General features: G+C 34.8%; 1 protein-coding gene across 11 annotated transcripts in view; it reads right to left on the reverse strand.

The window, feature by feature from the left end:
* The window catches only part of CNGB3 (cyclic nucleotide gated channel subunit beta 3), a 247,129-nt gene that overhangs the window by 63,039 nt on the left and 168,603 nt on the right, over positions 1-15,487 (reverse strand). For 10 of the 11 annotated variants that reach the window (XR_003130386.3, XR_004810395.2, XM_025433545.3 and 7 more), the window contains 3 exons: positions 13,325-13,411; positions 9,538-9,602; positions 8,671-8,793 (listed from right to left, as the gene is read on the reverse strand). Coding sequence is in view for 9 of the 11 variants with exons in the window: in XM_025433545.3 (XP_025289330.1) it covers positions 8,671-8,793; positions 9,538-9,602; positions 13,325-13,411 (275 nt within the window). In the remaining 2 variants the exon portion in view is untranslated. The remainder of the gene's footprint in view (positions 1-8,670; positions 8,794-9,537; positions 9,603-13,324; positions 13,412-15,487) is intronic. The other variant, XM_025433546.3, reaches the window with a different exon arrangement.

The following is a 15,487-nucleotide window of genomic DNA, read 5'->3' on the forward strand; positions in this document are numbered from 1 at the left end:
CTTATCTTTATAATCAGAGAATGTGCACTGTATGGAACTAATGCTGTAAAATGTGTTGAAACTTGCCTCGTGGCATGAAAATGACCACTTATTGTAATTTTGCATGAGTGATTACGAAGAATTGGTGGTTTCTAATTCTTGGGTGCAAGGTGCTATTTTTATCTATTATATCAAGCTTGTTATAAAAAGCTTCTGCAAATAATCAACAAAACTAAAAGACAACTTTTGGAATGGGAAAAGATATTTGAAAATGACATATGTGTTAAAAGGTTAGTATCCAAAATCTACAGAGTTGATTTGATACTACAAATTGTAGTAGTTTGATACTACAAAGTATCAAACTTGACACTCAAAAAGCAAATAACCCAGTTAAGAAATGGGCAGAAGACCTGAATAGATGTTTTTTCTAAAGAAGATATCCAGATGGCCAACAGACAAGATGCTTAACATCATTCATCATCAGGGAAATACAGATCACAACTACAGTGAGATAGCAGCTCACACCTGTCAGAATGGATAAAATTAACATCACAGGAAACCATGGATGTTGGCCTGGTTGCAGAGAAAGGTGAAACCTCTTACACTGTTGGTGGGAATGCAAACTGGTGCAGCCACTCTGAAAAACAGCATGGAGGTTCCTCAAAAAGTTAAATATAGAACTACCTTCCAATTTAGCAATTGCATTACTAGGTTTTTAACTAAACTTTACAAAAATACTGATTCAAAGGGGCACATGCACCTCAATGTTTATAGCAGTATTATCAACAATAGCTAAATTATGGGAAGAACCCAAATGTCCATCAACTGATGGATGGATAAAGAAGTGTTTTATATATATATATACATATATATACACATATATATAAATATTTAATAATATGTATATTATTACATATAATATGAATATTATACAGCCATGAAAAAGAATGAAATCTTGCCATTTGCAATGATGTGGATGGATGAGAATGTATTATGCTAAGAAAAATAAGCCAGTCAGAAAAGACAAATACCATATGATTTCACTCATATGTGGAACTTAAGAAACAAATAGATGAGCATAGGGGGAAAAAGAGAGGGAGGCAAACCATAAAACAGACTCTTAAGTGCAGAGAACAAATTGGCGGGGAGGTGGGCGGGGGATGAGTTAAGTGGATGAGGAGTATTAAGGAGGATGCTTGTGATGAGCACTGGGTGTTACATATAAGTGATGAATCAATAAATTCTACTCCTGAAATTAATACTACCCTATATGCTAACTAACCAGAATTTAAATAAAAACTAGAGACATAAAAAAAAAGCAAACAAACTAGAGACATAAAAAAATCAAGCTTGTTAATTAGGTTCTCAAATCTTTTATATTGTTACTAAGTATTTTGGTTGCTTGGTCAATCAATAGTTGTATGTTGATATCTCACACTGTGATGGTGTATTTATCAATTTCTCTTCCTTTATTATTTTTGCTTTATGACTTTCTCTGATTTATCCTAAGTGTTTTATTAATGCATACACATTTAGAATTGGGATATATTGGAGGGGAGCACAATATGGTGGAGGAGTAGGTGCCTCAACTCATCCGGCCCCACCAACTAACCTAGATTACTGTCAAATCATCCTGAAAACCTATGAATTCAACCTGAGATTTAAAGAGAGAACAGCTGGAAAACTACAGAGAGAAGGGTTCTTGCTTCTAACAAGAATCATCTATGGTGAAATTTACTTAGGTTGTGGTTGATATTCTTTATGCAGCCCGCTCATACAGCCACTCTACAATGAGCAAAATGACTAGAAAGAAGAACTCACCACAAAAGAAAGAATCAGAAACAGCACTCTCTGCCACAGAGTTACAGAATTTGGATTACAATTTGATGTCAGAAAGCCAATTCAGAAGCACAATTATAAAGCTACTGGTGGCTCTGGAAAAAAGCATAAAGGAATCAAGAGACTTCATGACTGTGAATTTAGATCTAATCAGGCCGAAAAAAAAATCAACTAAATGAGATGCAATCCAAACTGAAGATCCTAATGACGAGAGTTAATGAGGTAGAAGAAAGAGTGAGAGACACAGAAGACAAGTTGAAGGCAAGGAAGGAAGCTGAAGAAAAAAGAGAAAAACAATTAAAAGACCATGAGAAAAGGTTAAGGGAAATAAATGACAGCCTCAGAAGGAAAAATCTACATATAATTAGGGTTCCAGAGGGTGCTGAGAGGGAGAGGACCAGAAAGCATATTTTAACAAATCATAGCTAAGAACTTCCCTAATTTGAGGAGGTAAAAAGGGATTCAGATCCAGGAGATAGAGAGGTCCCTCCCTAAAATCAATAAAAACCATTCAACACCTTGACATTTAATAGTGAAACTTAAAAATATCAAAATAAAGAGAAAACCCTTAAAGCAGCAAGAGACAAGAGATCACTAACTTATATGGGGAGAGGTATTAGATTAACAGCAGACCTCTCTACAGAGACCTGGCAGGCCAGAAAGAGCTGGCAGGATATATTCAGGGTCCTAAATGAGAAGAACATGCAGCTAAGAATATTTTATCCAGCAAGGCTCTGATTCAGAATAGAAGGAGAGATAAAGAGCTTCCAAGATAAGCAGAAACTGAAAGCATATGTGACCACCAAACCAGCTCTGCAAGAAATATTAAGGGAGACTCTGTAAAAGAAAGAAGAAGCCCAAAGAAATAATCCACAAAAACAGGGACTGAATAGGTATTACGAGACACTAAATTCATATCTTTCAATAGTAACTCAGAATGTGAATGGGCTAAATGATCCCATCAAAAGATGCAGGGTTTCAGACTGGACAAAAAAGCAGGACCCATCTATTTGCTGTCTACAAGAGATTCATTTTAGACAGAAGGACACTTCCAGCCTGAAAATTAAAGGTTGGAGAACGATTTACCATTCAAATGGTCCTCAAAAGAAAGCAGGGGTAGCCATCCTTTTATCAGATAAATTAAAGTTTATCCCAAAGACTGTAGTAAGAGATGAAGAGGAACACTCTATCATACTTAAGGATCTATCCAACAAGAGGACTTAACAATCCTCAATATATATGCCCTGAATGTGGGAGCTGCCAAATATATCAATCAGTTAATAACCAAAGTTAAGAATACTTAGATAATAATACACTTACACTTGGTGACTTGAATGTAGTGCTTTCTACAATCGACAGATCTTCTAAGCACAACATCTCCAAAGAAACAAGAGCTTCAAAAGATACACTGGACCAGATGGATTTCACAGATATTACAGAACTTTATATCCAAATGCAACTGAATACACATTCTTCTCAAGTGCACATGGAACTTTCTCTAGAATAGACCACATACTGGGTCACAAATCAGGTCTTAACCATTCAAAATATTTGGGATAAAGCAAAAGCAGTTCTAAGAGGGAAATACATCGCAATACAAGCATCCCTCAAAAAATTGGAAAAAACTCAACTACACAAGCTGACCTCACACCAAGGGAACTGGAGTAAGAGTAGCAAATACAACCTATACTGAGCAGAAGAAGAGAGTTAATAAAGATTTGAGCAGAACTCAATGAAATAGAGACCAGAAGAACTGAAGAACACATCAACAAAACCAGGGGTTGGTTATTTGAAAGAATTAATAAGATAGATAAACCATTAGCCAGCCTTATTAAAAACAAAAAAGACTCTAATTAATAGAATCACGAATGAAAAAGGACAGATTACAACCAATACCAAGGGAATACAAACGATTTTAAAAACATATTATGAACAGCTATACACCAATAAATTAGGCAATCTAGATGAAATGGACACACTTCCTGAAAGCCACAAACTACCAAAACTTGAACAGGAAGAAATAGAAAACCTGAACAGGCCAATAACCAGGGAGAATATTGAAGCAGTCATCAATAACCTCCCAAGACACAAAAGTCCAGGGCCAGATGGCTTCCCAGGGGAATTCTATGAAACATTTAAAGAAGGAACAATACCTATTCTACTAAAGCTGTTCCAGACAATAGAAAGGGACAGAATACTTCCAAACTCATCTTATGAGGCCAGCAGTAACTTAATTCTAAAACCAGACAAAGACCCCACCAAAAAGGAGAATTATAGACCAATATCACTAATGAACACAGATGCAAAAATTCTCAACAAGATACTAGCCAATAGGATCCAACAATACATTAAGAAGATTATTCACCATGACCCAGTGGGATTTATCCCCAGGATGCAAGGCTGGTTTAACACTTATAAAACAATCAATGTGATTGATCATATCAGCAAGAGAAAAAACAAGAACCATATGATCCACTCAATAGATGCAGAGAAAGCATTTGGCAAAATACAGCATCTATTCCTGATCAAAACCTTCAGAGTGTAGGGATAGTGGGGACATTCCTCAGCATCTTAAAAGCCATCTAAAAAGTCCATGGCAAATATCATTCTTAATGGGGAAACACTGGGAGCCTTTCCCCTAAGATCAGGAACACGACAGGGATGTCCACTCTCACCACTGCTATTCAACATAGTACTACTAGAAGTCCTAGCCTCAGCAATCAGGCAACATAAAGAAATAAAAGGCATTAAAATTGGCAAAGAAGAAGTCAAACTCCCCCTCTCTGCAGATGACATGATACTGTACCTAGAAAACCCAAAAGACTGCATCCCAAGATTGCTAGAACTCATACAGCAATTTGGCAGTGTGGCAGGATACAAAATCAATGCCGAGAAATCAGTGGCATTTCTATACACTAAAAATGAGACTGAAGAAAGAGAAATTAAGGAGTCCATCCCATTTACAATTGCACCCAAAAGTATAAGATACCTAGGAATAAATCTAACCAAAGAGGTAAAGGATCTATACCTTAAAAACTACAGAACATTTCTGAAAGAAATTGAGGAAGACACAAAGAGAAAAATATTCCATGCTCCTGGATTGGAAGAATCATATTGTGAAAATGTCAATGCTACCCAGGGCAATTTACACATTCAATGCAATCCCTATCAAAATACCATGGACTTTCTTCAGAGAGTTGGAACAAATCATCTTAAGATTTGTGTGGAATCAGAAAAGACCCTGAATAGCCAGGAGAATATTGAAAAAGAAAACCAGAGCCAGGGGCATCACAATGCCAGATTTCAAGTTGTACTACAAAGCTGTGATCATCAAGACAGTGTGGCACTGGCACAAAAACAGGCACATAGATCAATGGAACAGAATAGAGAACCCAGAAATGGGCCCTCAACTCTATGGTCAACTAATATTCGACAAAGCAGGAAAGACTATCCACTGGGAAAAGGACAGTCTCTTCAATAAATGGTGCTGGGAAAATTGGACATCCACATGCAGAAGAATGAAACTAGACCACTCTCTTGCACCATACACAAAGATGAACTCAAAATGGATGAAAGATCTAAATGTGAGTCAAGAATCCATCAAAATCCTAGAGGAGAACACAGGCAACACCCTTTTTGAACTTGGCTACAGCAACTTCTTGCAAGATACATCTATGAAGGCAAGGGAAACAAAAGCAAAATGAACTATTGGGACTTAAGATAAAAAGCTTCTGCACAGCAAAAGAAATAGTCAACAAAACTCAAAGACAACCTACAGAATGGGAGAAGATATTTGCAAATGACCTATCAGATAAAGGGCTAGTATCCAAGATCTATAAAGAACTTCTTAAACTCAACAGCAAAGAATCAAAGAATCCAGTCATGAAATGGGAAAAAGACATGAACAGAAATTTCACCAAAGAAGACATAGACATAGACATGGCCAACAAGTACATGAGGAAATGCTCCGCATCACTTGCCATCGGGGAAATGCAAATCAAAACCACAATGAGATACCACCTCACACCAGTGAGAATGGGGAAAATTAACAAGACAGGAAACAGCAGATGTTGGAGAGGATGTGGAGAAAGGGAAACCCTCTTGCACTGTTGGTGGGAATGTGAACTGGTGCAGCCACTCTGGAAAACTGTGTGGAGGTTCCTCAAAGAGGTAAAAATAGAGCTACCCTATGACCCAGCAATTGCACTGCTGGGGATTTACCCCAAAGATACAGATGCAGGGAAATGGCAGGACACCTGCACCCCAATGTTTATAGTAGCAGTGTCCAACATAGGCAAACTGTGGAAGGAGCCACAATGTCCATCGACAGATGAATGGATACAGATGTGGTCTGTATATACAATGGAATATTACTCAGCCATTAGAAACGACAAATACCCACCATTTGCTTCAACGTGGATGGAACTAGAGGGTATTATGCTGAGTGAAGTAAGTCAATCGGAGAAAGACAAACATTATATGGTCTCATTCATTTGGGGAATATAAAAATAGTGAAAGAGAATAATGGGAAAGAAGAGAAAATGAGTGGGAAATATTATGCGGGTGACAGAACATGACTGAAATGAACAAGTGGTAGTGGAAGGGGAGGTGGGCGGGGGGTTGGGGTGACTGGGTGACGAGCACTGATGAGCCCTGGGTGTTATGCTATATGTTGTTAAATTGAACTCCAATAAAAAAATATACACACAAAAAAAAGAATTGGGATATATTGATGGTGAATTGAAACTTTTACCATTATATGATCTTTTTATCTACAATAATTTTTGTTTTAAAGTCTATTTTTACTAATATTAATTGACAATCTCTTTTAGTTGGTGAATTTAGTCCTTATTAATTAATTATGCTTATTGATATATTTTAGGTTGTTTCTGGTATCTTATTTTGTGATTTCAATTTGTCTTGTCTTTGTGCTTTTCTATTTTCTATATTTCTCCCCATAACTTCCTTTCTCAGTTTTTCCTTTTTCTTTTCTCTTCTCTTCTTTTTTTTTCTCTTCTTTTTTCTTTCTTGAACTGGTTGATTTTTTTTATTTTTGGCTTTATTATTCTGTTTTTTTTTTCTCCTACTGCGTACTTACCTTCTTTATTTCTTTTCCTTAGTGGCTATCTCATCACTGTGCTCCAGCTTTAGTATAAATTTTTTTTTAAGACTTTCTAGACTCTTTTTACTTTCTAGAGAATCCAGTAATCATTGAAAACTACTTTATCGTAATTTATTTACAACTGTATAACAATTTTATGGCAAAAGTTACAAGTAATTTATTTTGTTGTACTTCAGAGTGGGGGCACTTTGGATATTTGATCTGCACTAGCCTGGGAATTAGAAGTCTAAAATATTAGCACATACCAGTTTAAGTTTCTTAAGGGTTGAAGCTGATTTCTTTTCTTCTTGTTATGACAAAGATCTGACCATTCCTTCCTTTTTTTCCTTACTCCCTCCCTCTCTTCTTTCCTGCCTTCTTTAAGTACCTAATATAAATTCACATATATACATATATATACTCAGCACTGTTCTAGGCCCTGGGAACAAGATATATTCTCTAGAAGTGCTGCAGAAAGGCATCTAGGTGTGAATAGAGAAGTAACTCCACTTTTTCTGGAAGACATTTTGATGCGACCCTATTATTTTGTTAATTTGATAAGAACAGTTATCAGACTGAGGCATCTAATGATGTTCAGATACATTTGAATGCTTTAATTGAATAATTTAGGCATTATTTAATATAGTTGGTACCTTACTCAATTTTCTATATAAATTAGTTATTTATACTAAACTAAATATATGCTTAAGTTAATACACATTCTAAAGGGAATTACTTATAGATTCGGTTGTAAACTTCCCAGGAATAGATAATTTGTGTGTGTGTGTGTGTGTGTGTGTGTGTGTGTATATGTATGTGCTTTTTCAATCAGTGGGCCTTCTGACTTCCAATTTCTCAAATCAGTTCTGGTTAAAAGTTCAAAAAATGTTGTTATAATCCCCCCCCCCATCCCGTTCACTCTAGGTAGTGTGTAATTTTGTGAGGTATCTTCACTCTTTTTGCTCTATCCTATAATTGCCTTCCTTCCGAAGGCTGCTGTGAGTTGCTCTTCAAAGTCATGCTGGGACCTGCCCTTTTCCATGAAGGCCATTGCCTTATAATATGCTCAATGTCATTTCATTGGAGCAGAAAGTTAGGGGAGTCTACTTTATGCCAGGCCCTTGTATCTACCAAAATGAAATCTCACTATTAAGTAACCCAGTTGCTATTATTGAGTCATAATTCTACTGCCCTGAATTTTTCAAATGATCCTTTTTATTCCTTTGATACTTGCATATCTAATTGTCAAGTTTAATTTATTATCCTTGTTACTTGTAAGTGTTTAATTGAGTTAGTGGTTATAGCTGACTCATAAACCCATAAAACCCTTTAGTGGTAAACTAATTAGCTACTGCACCTGCCCTCCGAATAATTAACATTGTTCATTACTAACAATCAGCATTGGAGTTATTAAAAGTTACCTTACCACTCTAAAGCAGAGGCTTTCAAACTTTTTTGATCATAATCCAGAGCAAGAAATGCATTACATAGGTCAATACCAGGATACACACACACACACACACACACACACACACACACACCCCTACTATGTATGACAGACTGATATTTTCTCTTCTATTCTCTTCTACTTTACTGTGTTTCACTCAAAAAGAAACTGATCTACTAACAAGTTTTTACTGGCCATTAATGGGTTGTGAGTTACAGTTTCAAAAATACTGGCTTAAGAAAACACATGCATTGAAACAAAATTAAGAAGAATCCATAAAAGTTTCCTTCAAATTAAAACTTACTTGTTTCCTTCACCGTTATACACCCATTTAGTACTTCCAATTCCTTCATAGTCAGAAGCCCAGTAATAAATACAGGCATTAATGTGCAGAGTATATAGCAAGTATCCAGTTGTTCGAATGACTCTGCCAAGGAGAATAAATGCAAAGTAAAGACTCATGTCGTTTCTGGAATACAGCCTATTTTAACATTTTCTTTTCCTGGAAGTCTCCACTGAATCTCCTTCCTTTAAATTTGTGAACTGTTAACTCTCATTAGTACAATATAAAATGATGGTGCCATTGCATGTTTTCTAACTGCAGTGTCTTGACTGGGACTGACAGAGTGTAAAAGAAAAATACCTTCCTCTCTTTTCACAGATGGTATGAATCAACTCCCTGAAAGACATGCCTCAAGGGTCACCTCTCCACTTTGAGTCCCATAAAATACGCTACACTGATTTAACTGGATATCTCTGAAAAGCTCATGGGACTTTATACTACGATTAATAGTGACTAGAAATCTCTGTGCAGGTGAAGTTCAGGGGAGCAAATGAATGAAATTCAGATTAGAATAAATTGTCATGAGAGAGATGCAAAGTCAACTTGTGAAGGAGCACATTTATCTGTACCTGTTCTGAACTGAAGCTGGTAATTCATTTCAATTTTTAGTTCTGTATTATTCTAAAAACTAAGATGATTTTCATGCTTTTTATCTCATTTCAAAATATTCAAGTCTGTCTCAGAACATAACTCCTTATGTTACATAGCCAAAATTCTGAGATTATTGTTTTCTTTGGCAGGGAGATCATAGTCTTCTCAAATGCTGGCCAAACTGTTGTGTTGTTGCTTTTGCTGCCACCCCTGGAAGTATACTGATTCATACTTTACCTGTAGATATATGCCTTGTCCATTATAGACTCTAGGTGATGATTAAATTCAAAAAATGAAGTGTACTATGTAGAAGACAAAGAAATCCAAAAGTGTGTTAGTCTTAAATACAACTATTTAAATACAACTATTTAAGACAAATTTTATTTGTTACTGAAAATAATCCCATTTATATGTATCCAAAACAAACAAACTAGGGTCTGTTTTGTTCTATTTTCCTCTGGCCAGTACATTTTAGAATGGTGCCAAACTCCCAGTGCATCTTGCTTTATTTCTACTTTCTAGTAGAATACTTTCTAGTAATAGAAAGTATATAGAAATAAAAATTACTACTTTCTAGTAATAGTCTTATTTGTAATGCTTGTTGAAAATCAAGCTTAAAAACATTTTTCCCTTTTTCTTTTTAAAGTATCTAGTAGAATTCTATTTCACAATAATTAAAATTGCATTCCACTCAAGACATAAATAAAATAGGAAAAGTATAATATAATACATTGAAGTCATAAATAGGTGTTAAGTCCTATTGCTCAATACTAGCATTATTTCTAAGCAAGTTGCATTAAATGTGTATTTTTTTCAATAAAATTTAAATTCCGGTAATACTAGCATTGATTAGCTTTTCTTGACATTGTTCAAAGAGACACAACGAGTTTATGCATCTAATCCAGAGTTGCTATTTCCCTCAAGGTCTTTTCCTGTTTACATCTACTTCTATCTTAGTTCATACACCCTACTTGCACTCCTACCCCCACTTTCTCTTTTATTACTATAGGCTGTATAAGGTAAGAGCAACAACATGAAATCCAGAGCCAAACATCAATCTCACCTCTGCCATTTACAAGTTGTGCGACCTTGAAAAAGTCACTAAATATTTCTGTACCTTGATTTCCTCATCTGTAAAATGGGAATAGTAAGAGACCATGTCTCTGAAAGGAGTTACATCCACACAAGAATTAGTATGCTTATATTCAAGGAATCTTACAGATAGAAAGGACTATTGAAGATTATTTAGTTCAGTTTATTTAGTTCAAAATTCATCCAATATAAATGACTATACTAGGGCATTTGGAATTAAAAAACAGATATAATAGTATCACTATCTAGAAATATACACAAATATATTCCTAAGTAGGAAAAATCCCTTAAACGTTCAGATTGAGGGATCCCTGGGTGGCGCAGCGGTTTAGTGCCTGCCTTTGGCCCAGGGCGCGATCCTGGAGACCTGGGATCGAATCCCACATCAGGCTCCTGGTGCATGGAGCCTGCTTCTCCCTCTGCCTGTCTCTGCCTCTCTCTCTCTCTCTCTCTGTGTGTGTGTGTGACTATCATAAATAAATAAAAATTTAAAAAAAAGTTCAGATTGAGATAATTTCAATTTGCAGTAACTTATGCCTTTTTTTTTATAAAGAATTATTTATTTATTTGAGAGAGATATCAAGTATGAGTTGGGGGGAAGAGCAGAGGGAGAGAATCTCAAACAAGATCTCTGCTGAGCAGGAAGCTCAACATGGGGCTCAATTTCATGACCAATGAGATCATGACCTGACTTGAAACCAAGAGTCAAAAGCTAACCCAGTGAGACACCCAGGCGCCCCCTTATTGTGCTCTTAATAGAAATTTGCACGAAAGTGTTTTTAAGTTTAGCCTTACTGATCACTGTGGAGCAAATTTATATTTTAAGTTTGTTTTCTCATATATAATTTGGAGACAGATAAATGAAATTTTTTCCTAGAGAATTGTGCATTAAAATGATACACATATATGTGAAATGACTGGACTATGGAGCTATGAAAAAAAGATCAATGTTGACTCTCAGGATATTCTGTATTTTAAAAAGTTGCTGAATATAGAGAGTCTTTGGACACTAGAGTTACAGAGCGGAGGTGTGAAGAGTTGGCATTTTCTAAGTTTTATTATAATGCCAAACTCCCAAATCATAGGAACCTGAATCTTCCTGGAAAATTGGTCATCTCTGAGTAGGAACCTCTGGAAACTTTCATATGAGACTATAAATTTGATGAGGGATGGCCTACTGCTAAGCTGCTTGGAAAGTTAAGTTCTGCTCCAATCAAGACCCACATTCCAAGGTCAAACTGGAAGTCTCTAGAGTTATCATAAATATGTGAAAATATAGGGTAAAGTCCCTTTCAACTTGAAAAAACTATGGGAATGGAAGGAAAGCCCGTTAAGCTTGAGGTTTATTTGCCAATCTGATTACAGTAAAGAACCTGGAGTCAGAAAGGTATGTGATAGGATTCATATTTTTCCACCCTGTTCTCATTTTCTTCATCTCTAAAATGAAGTTATTTGAAGGAATAAATGAAACCATGAATATTAAATTTAACAGAGTGTGCAGCCCCAAGTATGTATTCAGCAAACAGCAGCTGCTGGGTTTTTGTTTTTTTTTTTTTGGTTGCTTTTATTTTTGCTGTTGTTAGGCTCCACCCAGGCCCCAGGTTATGCTGTATTGTTGCCCCAATGCATGAGAGAGATGATCACCTAAAATTTATAAAGTCTTCAGTGTTCCTTTTACAAAGGTTGTCTTTGGAAATATGTTATTGTTGCTATTGTTAAAGATTTACATGAATTTTCACATCCTGACTCTCCTCACTCTCCTCAGATTTGTTTTAGGTGCCTGATGAAGCCATGAATTATAAAATATTTGTCTTAGAATATTTTTGAATAGGTAATGCCTTCACATAGTTCAAAAACAATAGGAAATACATGCCTTTAAAAGTGTTGCTCCCACTCCTGTCCCTATTCATTTTGATTTTCCCTCCTACCATCCATCCCCACCTCAGTTAACCATTTCTATTAAGATTTTTGGTAGTTTTCCAGCATTTATGTGAATACAGAAAAATGGAGTATTTTTCCCTTTCAGTTATACAAAAGTTAGTATTGTTCTATAAACTATTCTGTAACTAGCTTTTTTTTAATTTAGCAATTTATCTTAAAGATCTTCCTGTATAACAAACAGTTTTCATAGAAAACGTCTTTTTTATTTATTTATTTCTTTTGTTACAAAGTATTCTATTATAAAGATGTCTTGCAATTTATTTGACTAATTCCTCATTGGTGAATATTTGAATTATATCCAAACATATAAATACTTTTGTTTTGTGAAAGTGTTTGCAATTTTTTTTGAATTACAGAATTTTATTTTATTTTATTTTTTTTAAAGATTTTATTTATTTATTCATAGAGACACAGAGAGAGAGAAGGGGGCAGAGGCACAGGCAGAGAGAGAAGCAGGCTCCATGCAGGGAGCCAGACGTGGGACTCGATCCAGGGTCCTCAGGATCAAACCCCGGGCTGCAGGAGGCGCTAAACCGCTGTGCCACCAGGGCTGCCCTGAATTATAGAATTTTAGATGAGTAAGATCACTTAGAGGTAATCTAATCTCTCATTTTACAGCCTGTGTTCCAGGCATTCAGTGACTGTCTAATAAAAAAGGACAAATGGGAAAGAATATGATTATGAAAGATTATTATGTAAGATTATGAAAGGTCATGAAAGATTCATTTGTAATTATAGTTGTATTTAGAAGTACAAAGACATTCCTATCTTGGATTATAAAAATATCTCTTGTGAGATATGGAATAAAACAATCAAGAGCAAATTCCATCAGTAGAAACAATGTTTTTCCGTTTTAAAAAAATTCATAGTAATAATGAGGGCAGAAAAATGGACAGTTTGGAAGAAATTAAAAATATTACACTTCTAGAACATTTTGAATCATTTCAAGATTTCCATTATTATAAAAGAAAATTAAATATAGTTATCTTACCTTCAATATCCTATTCATCCTAAATACTGGATTAAACCCAAAGAAGAGGTAAAAAACATCAAATGGCATTACTGACGCAACATCCAACTGTTGGAAAAACACATTCACAATCATCTTGTGTTTATGTGCTTTTTCGGACATGGATTGATTTATGCCAATGTATATATAAGCTGACCAGGCACCATGAATTTTTGTTGTTTAATATAAAATTGCCTTTAGTAGTATGCCTAGAGCCACTGTAAGGTATATTTGCACCATGAAAATAAGAAAACTATTTTGTAGTCTACTTCCAATGTATTTCATTTCTACCTTCATGCATCTGAGCTTCCGTAGGTACTGCATTTTCTGCAATTTTTGTTGAGTTGTCATATACACTTCAGAGATGGCATGGTTACTAATGTTAAAATAACATTTTAATAGTGTTCTAAATGTGGGGCTCTTGGACTGAAAGTCAAGTCTATTCTTAATTTTATTTGAGTCCATTGCACATTAATTGCAGTTGTATATTTTTATACAGCCAATTCTCCAGTATTCAGGGCTGATTACATTGTTGGTGGTTCATCCAGATGCTTCAGTTCTTTCTACTGCTCTCCATTTGGGATGATACTGCTAACAATAAACTACTATGAACTCTATCTGTTAGACACTGTGCAGGCTAAGAGAGAGGAAAGGAATCAGTCCTGTTTATAATTAATCAGTAACTCCAAAAGGAGAAGGTATGGAAAGTATTATCATAGCTAAATTATTTTTAAGTTTTCATGTATTTAATTATTCTGTTTTTCTGTTACCCTGGTAGTTGTGAAATGGCAACATCATTTGCATACTTTCCTAACTGCAATGATGACAATAAGAAATTCTTTTACGTAAGATAATTATTCATTTTCATTAATTTTTACATGATTTTGAAAAATAGAGTATATTTTAAAAACATTTAATATATTTAAGACATTAAGAGCACTTAAGAAGTCTCTGTAAATCCATATATATGAAATGGAAAGTTGAGGTAATTATATAACAAGATTTCACAATAACTTCGTGCTATTGAAAAGAAATGAAACTTTCAATTTGAATTAATGATATTAGCTATCATAAACAAATTCCTTACTGAAAGTATTGGTTTATAAATTACATCATATCATCAAACCTCATTAATTTTACCTTACAGATAATGAGCTTTATAAGAAATTAAGAGGTATACAGAACAATTACTAAATTAAGTCTTATAAGTAAGAAAGCAGGAGCATGGAACTGTTGACATGTTTGACATGTTTAGTGCTATTTCAGACTCATGTTTTCTGGCTCGAATCATAAATAGTCTTTTTTTAATCTTTAAAATAAATTTATTAGAACTAATATGTCAATTGTGGGTTTTTAAAATTGTTGTCTATCCAATTGCTCAACTGCCCACTTGAATTCTCTATGCAGTCATTAGTCATGTTTGATATTAACACATTAATGCATTATTTGTTAGATAAAGATTTATTTCTCATTGAATTGTAGAAAACTGAATTAAGCATTGGTCAATACTGAACTCTGTATAAGGCACTTTGTAAAACATGTCGGAGTTGAAATAGTAAAATATTGTTTCTGTCCACAAGAAGTTGACAATCTAATAGTGGAATAATGAAGTACAAAAATAGCTATAGTACAATGCCATAGAGAAGCAGGATGTGTGAAGGGAATTCAAAAGGAGTGCCCACAATTAAATAAATGTAAAATTTTACATTTATAAACCCAAAGTAAATATATGAGTTAATTTGCCCTTATTCAAATTCAAGAATGTCATTGTTTAGAGTAAGTTTTGTGATACTTAAAAAGAACAGTCATCCTCTTGTGGAGTTCATCAAAGTAGGACAGATTATGAATATGTCTAAATATGTGGCAATCTTTTACAAAGAAAATTAGTTGAAGATGAAAACAAACTGAAAGAGATTTTAATCACCATAGATAACGAATGGAGACAATTTGGCACCTAACCCCCGATTTGTATCATTTCACAAAATTCAAGGCCACAAAAGTGTTGTTCTTGAAATAGAGGAGGTTGGAGTTCATCTATACATACTGGGTAACCTTAGATAACTCCTAAATCTCTATTTTTCAGAGTTAGGAGGAATAAATAAAATATAATAAAGTACTTGGGTGTAAATAATTATGAGTGAAAAA

This window comes from Canis lupus, chromosome 29 (assembly GCF_003254725.2).
Source record: "Canis lupus dingo isolate Sandy chromosome 29, ASM325472v2, whole genome shotgun sequence".
NCBI lineage: Eukaryota > Metazoa > Chordata > Mammalia > Carnivora > Canidae > Canis > Canis lupus.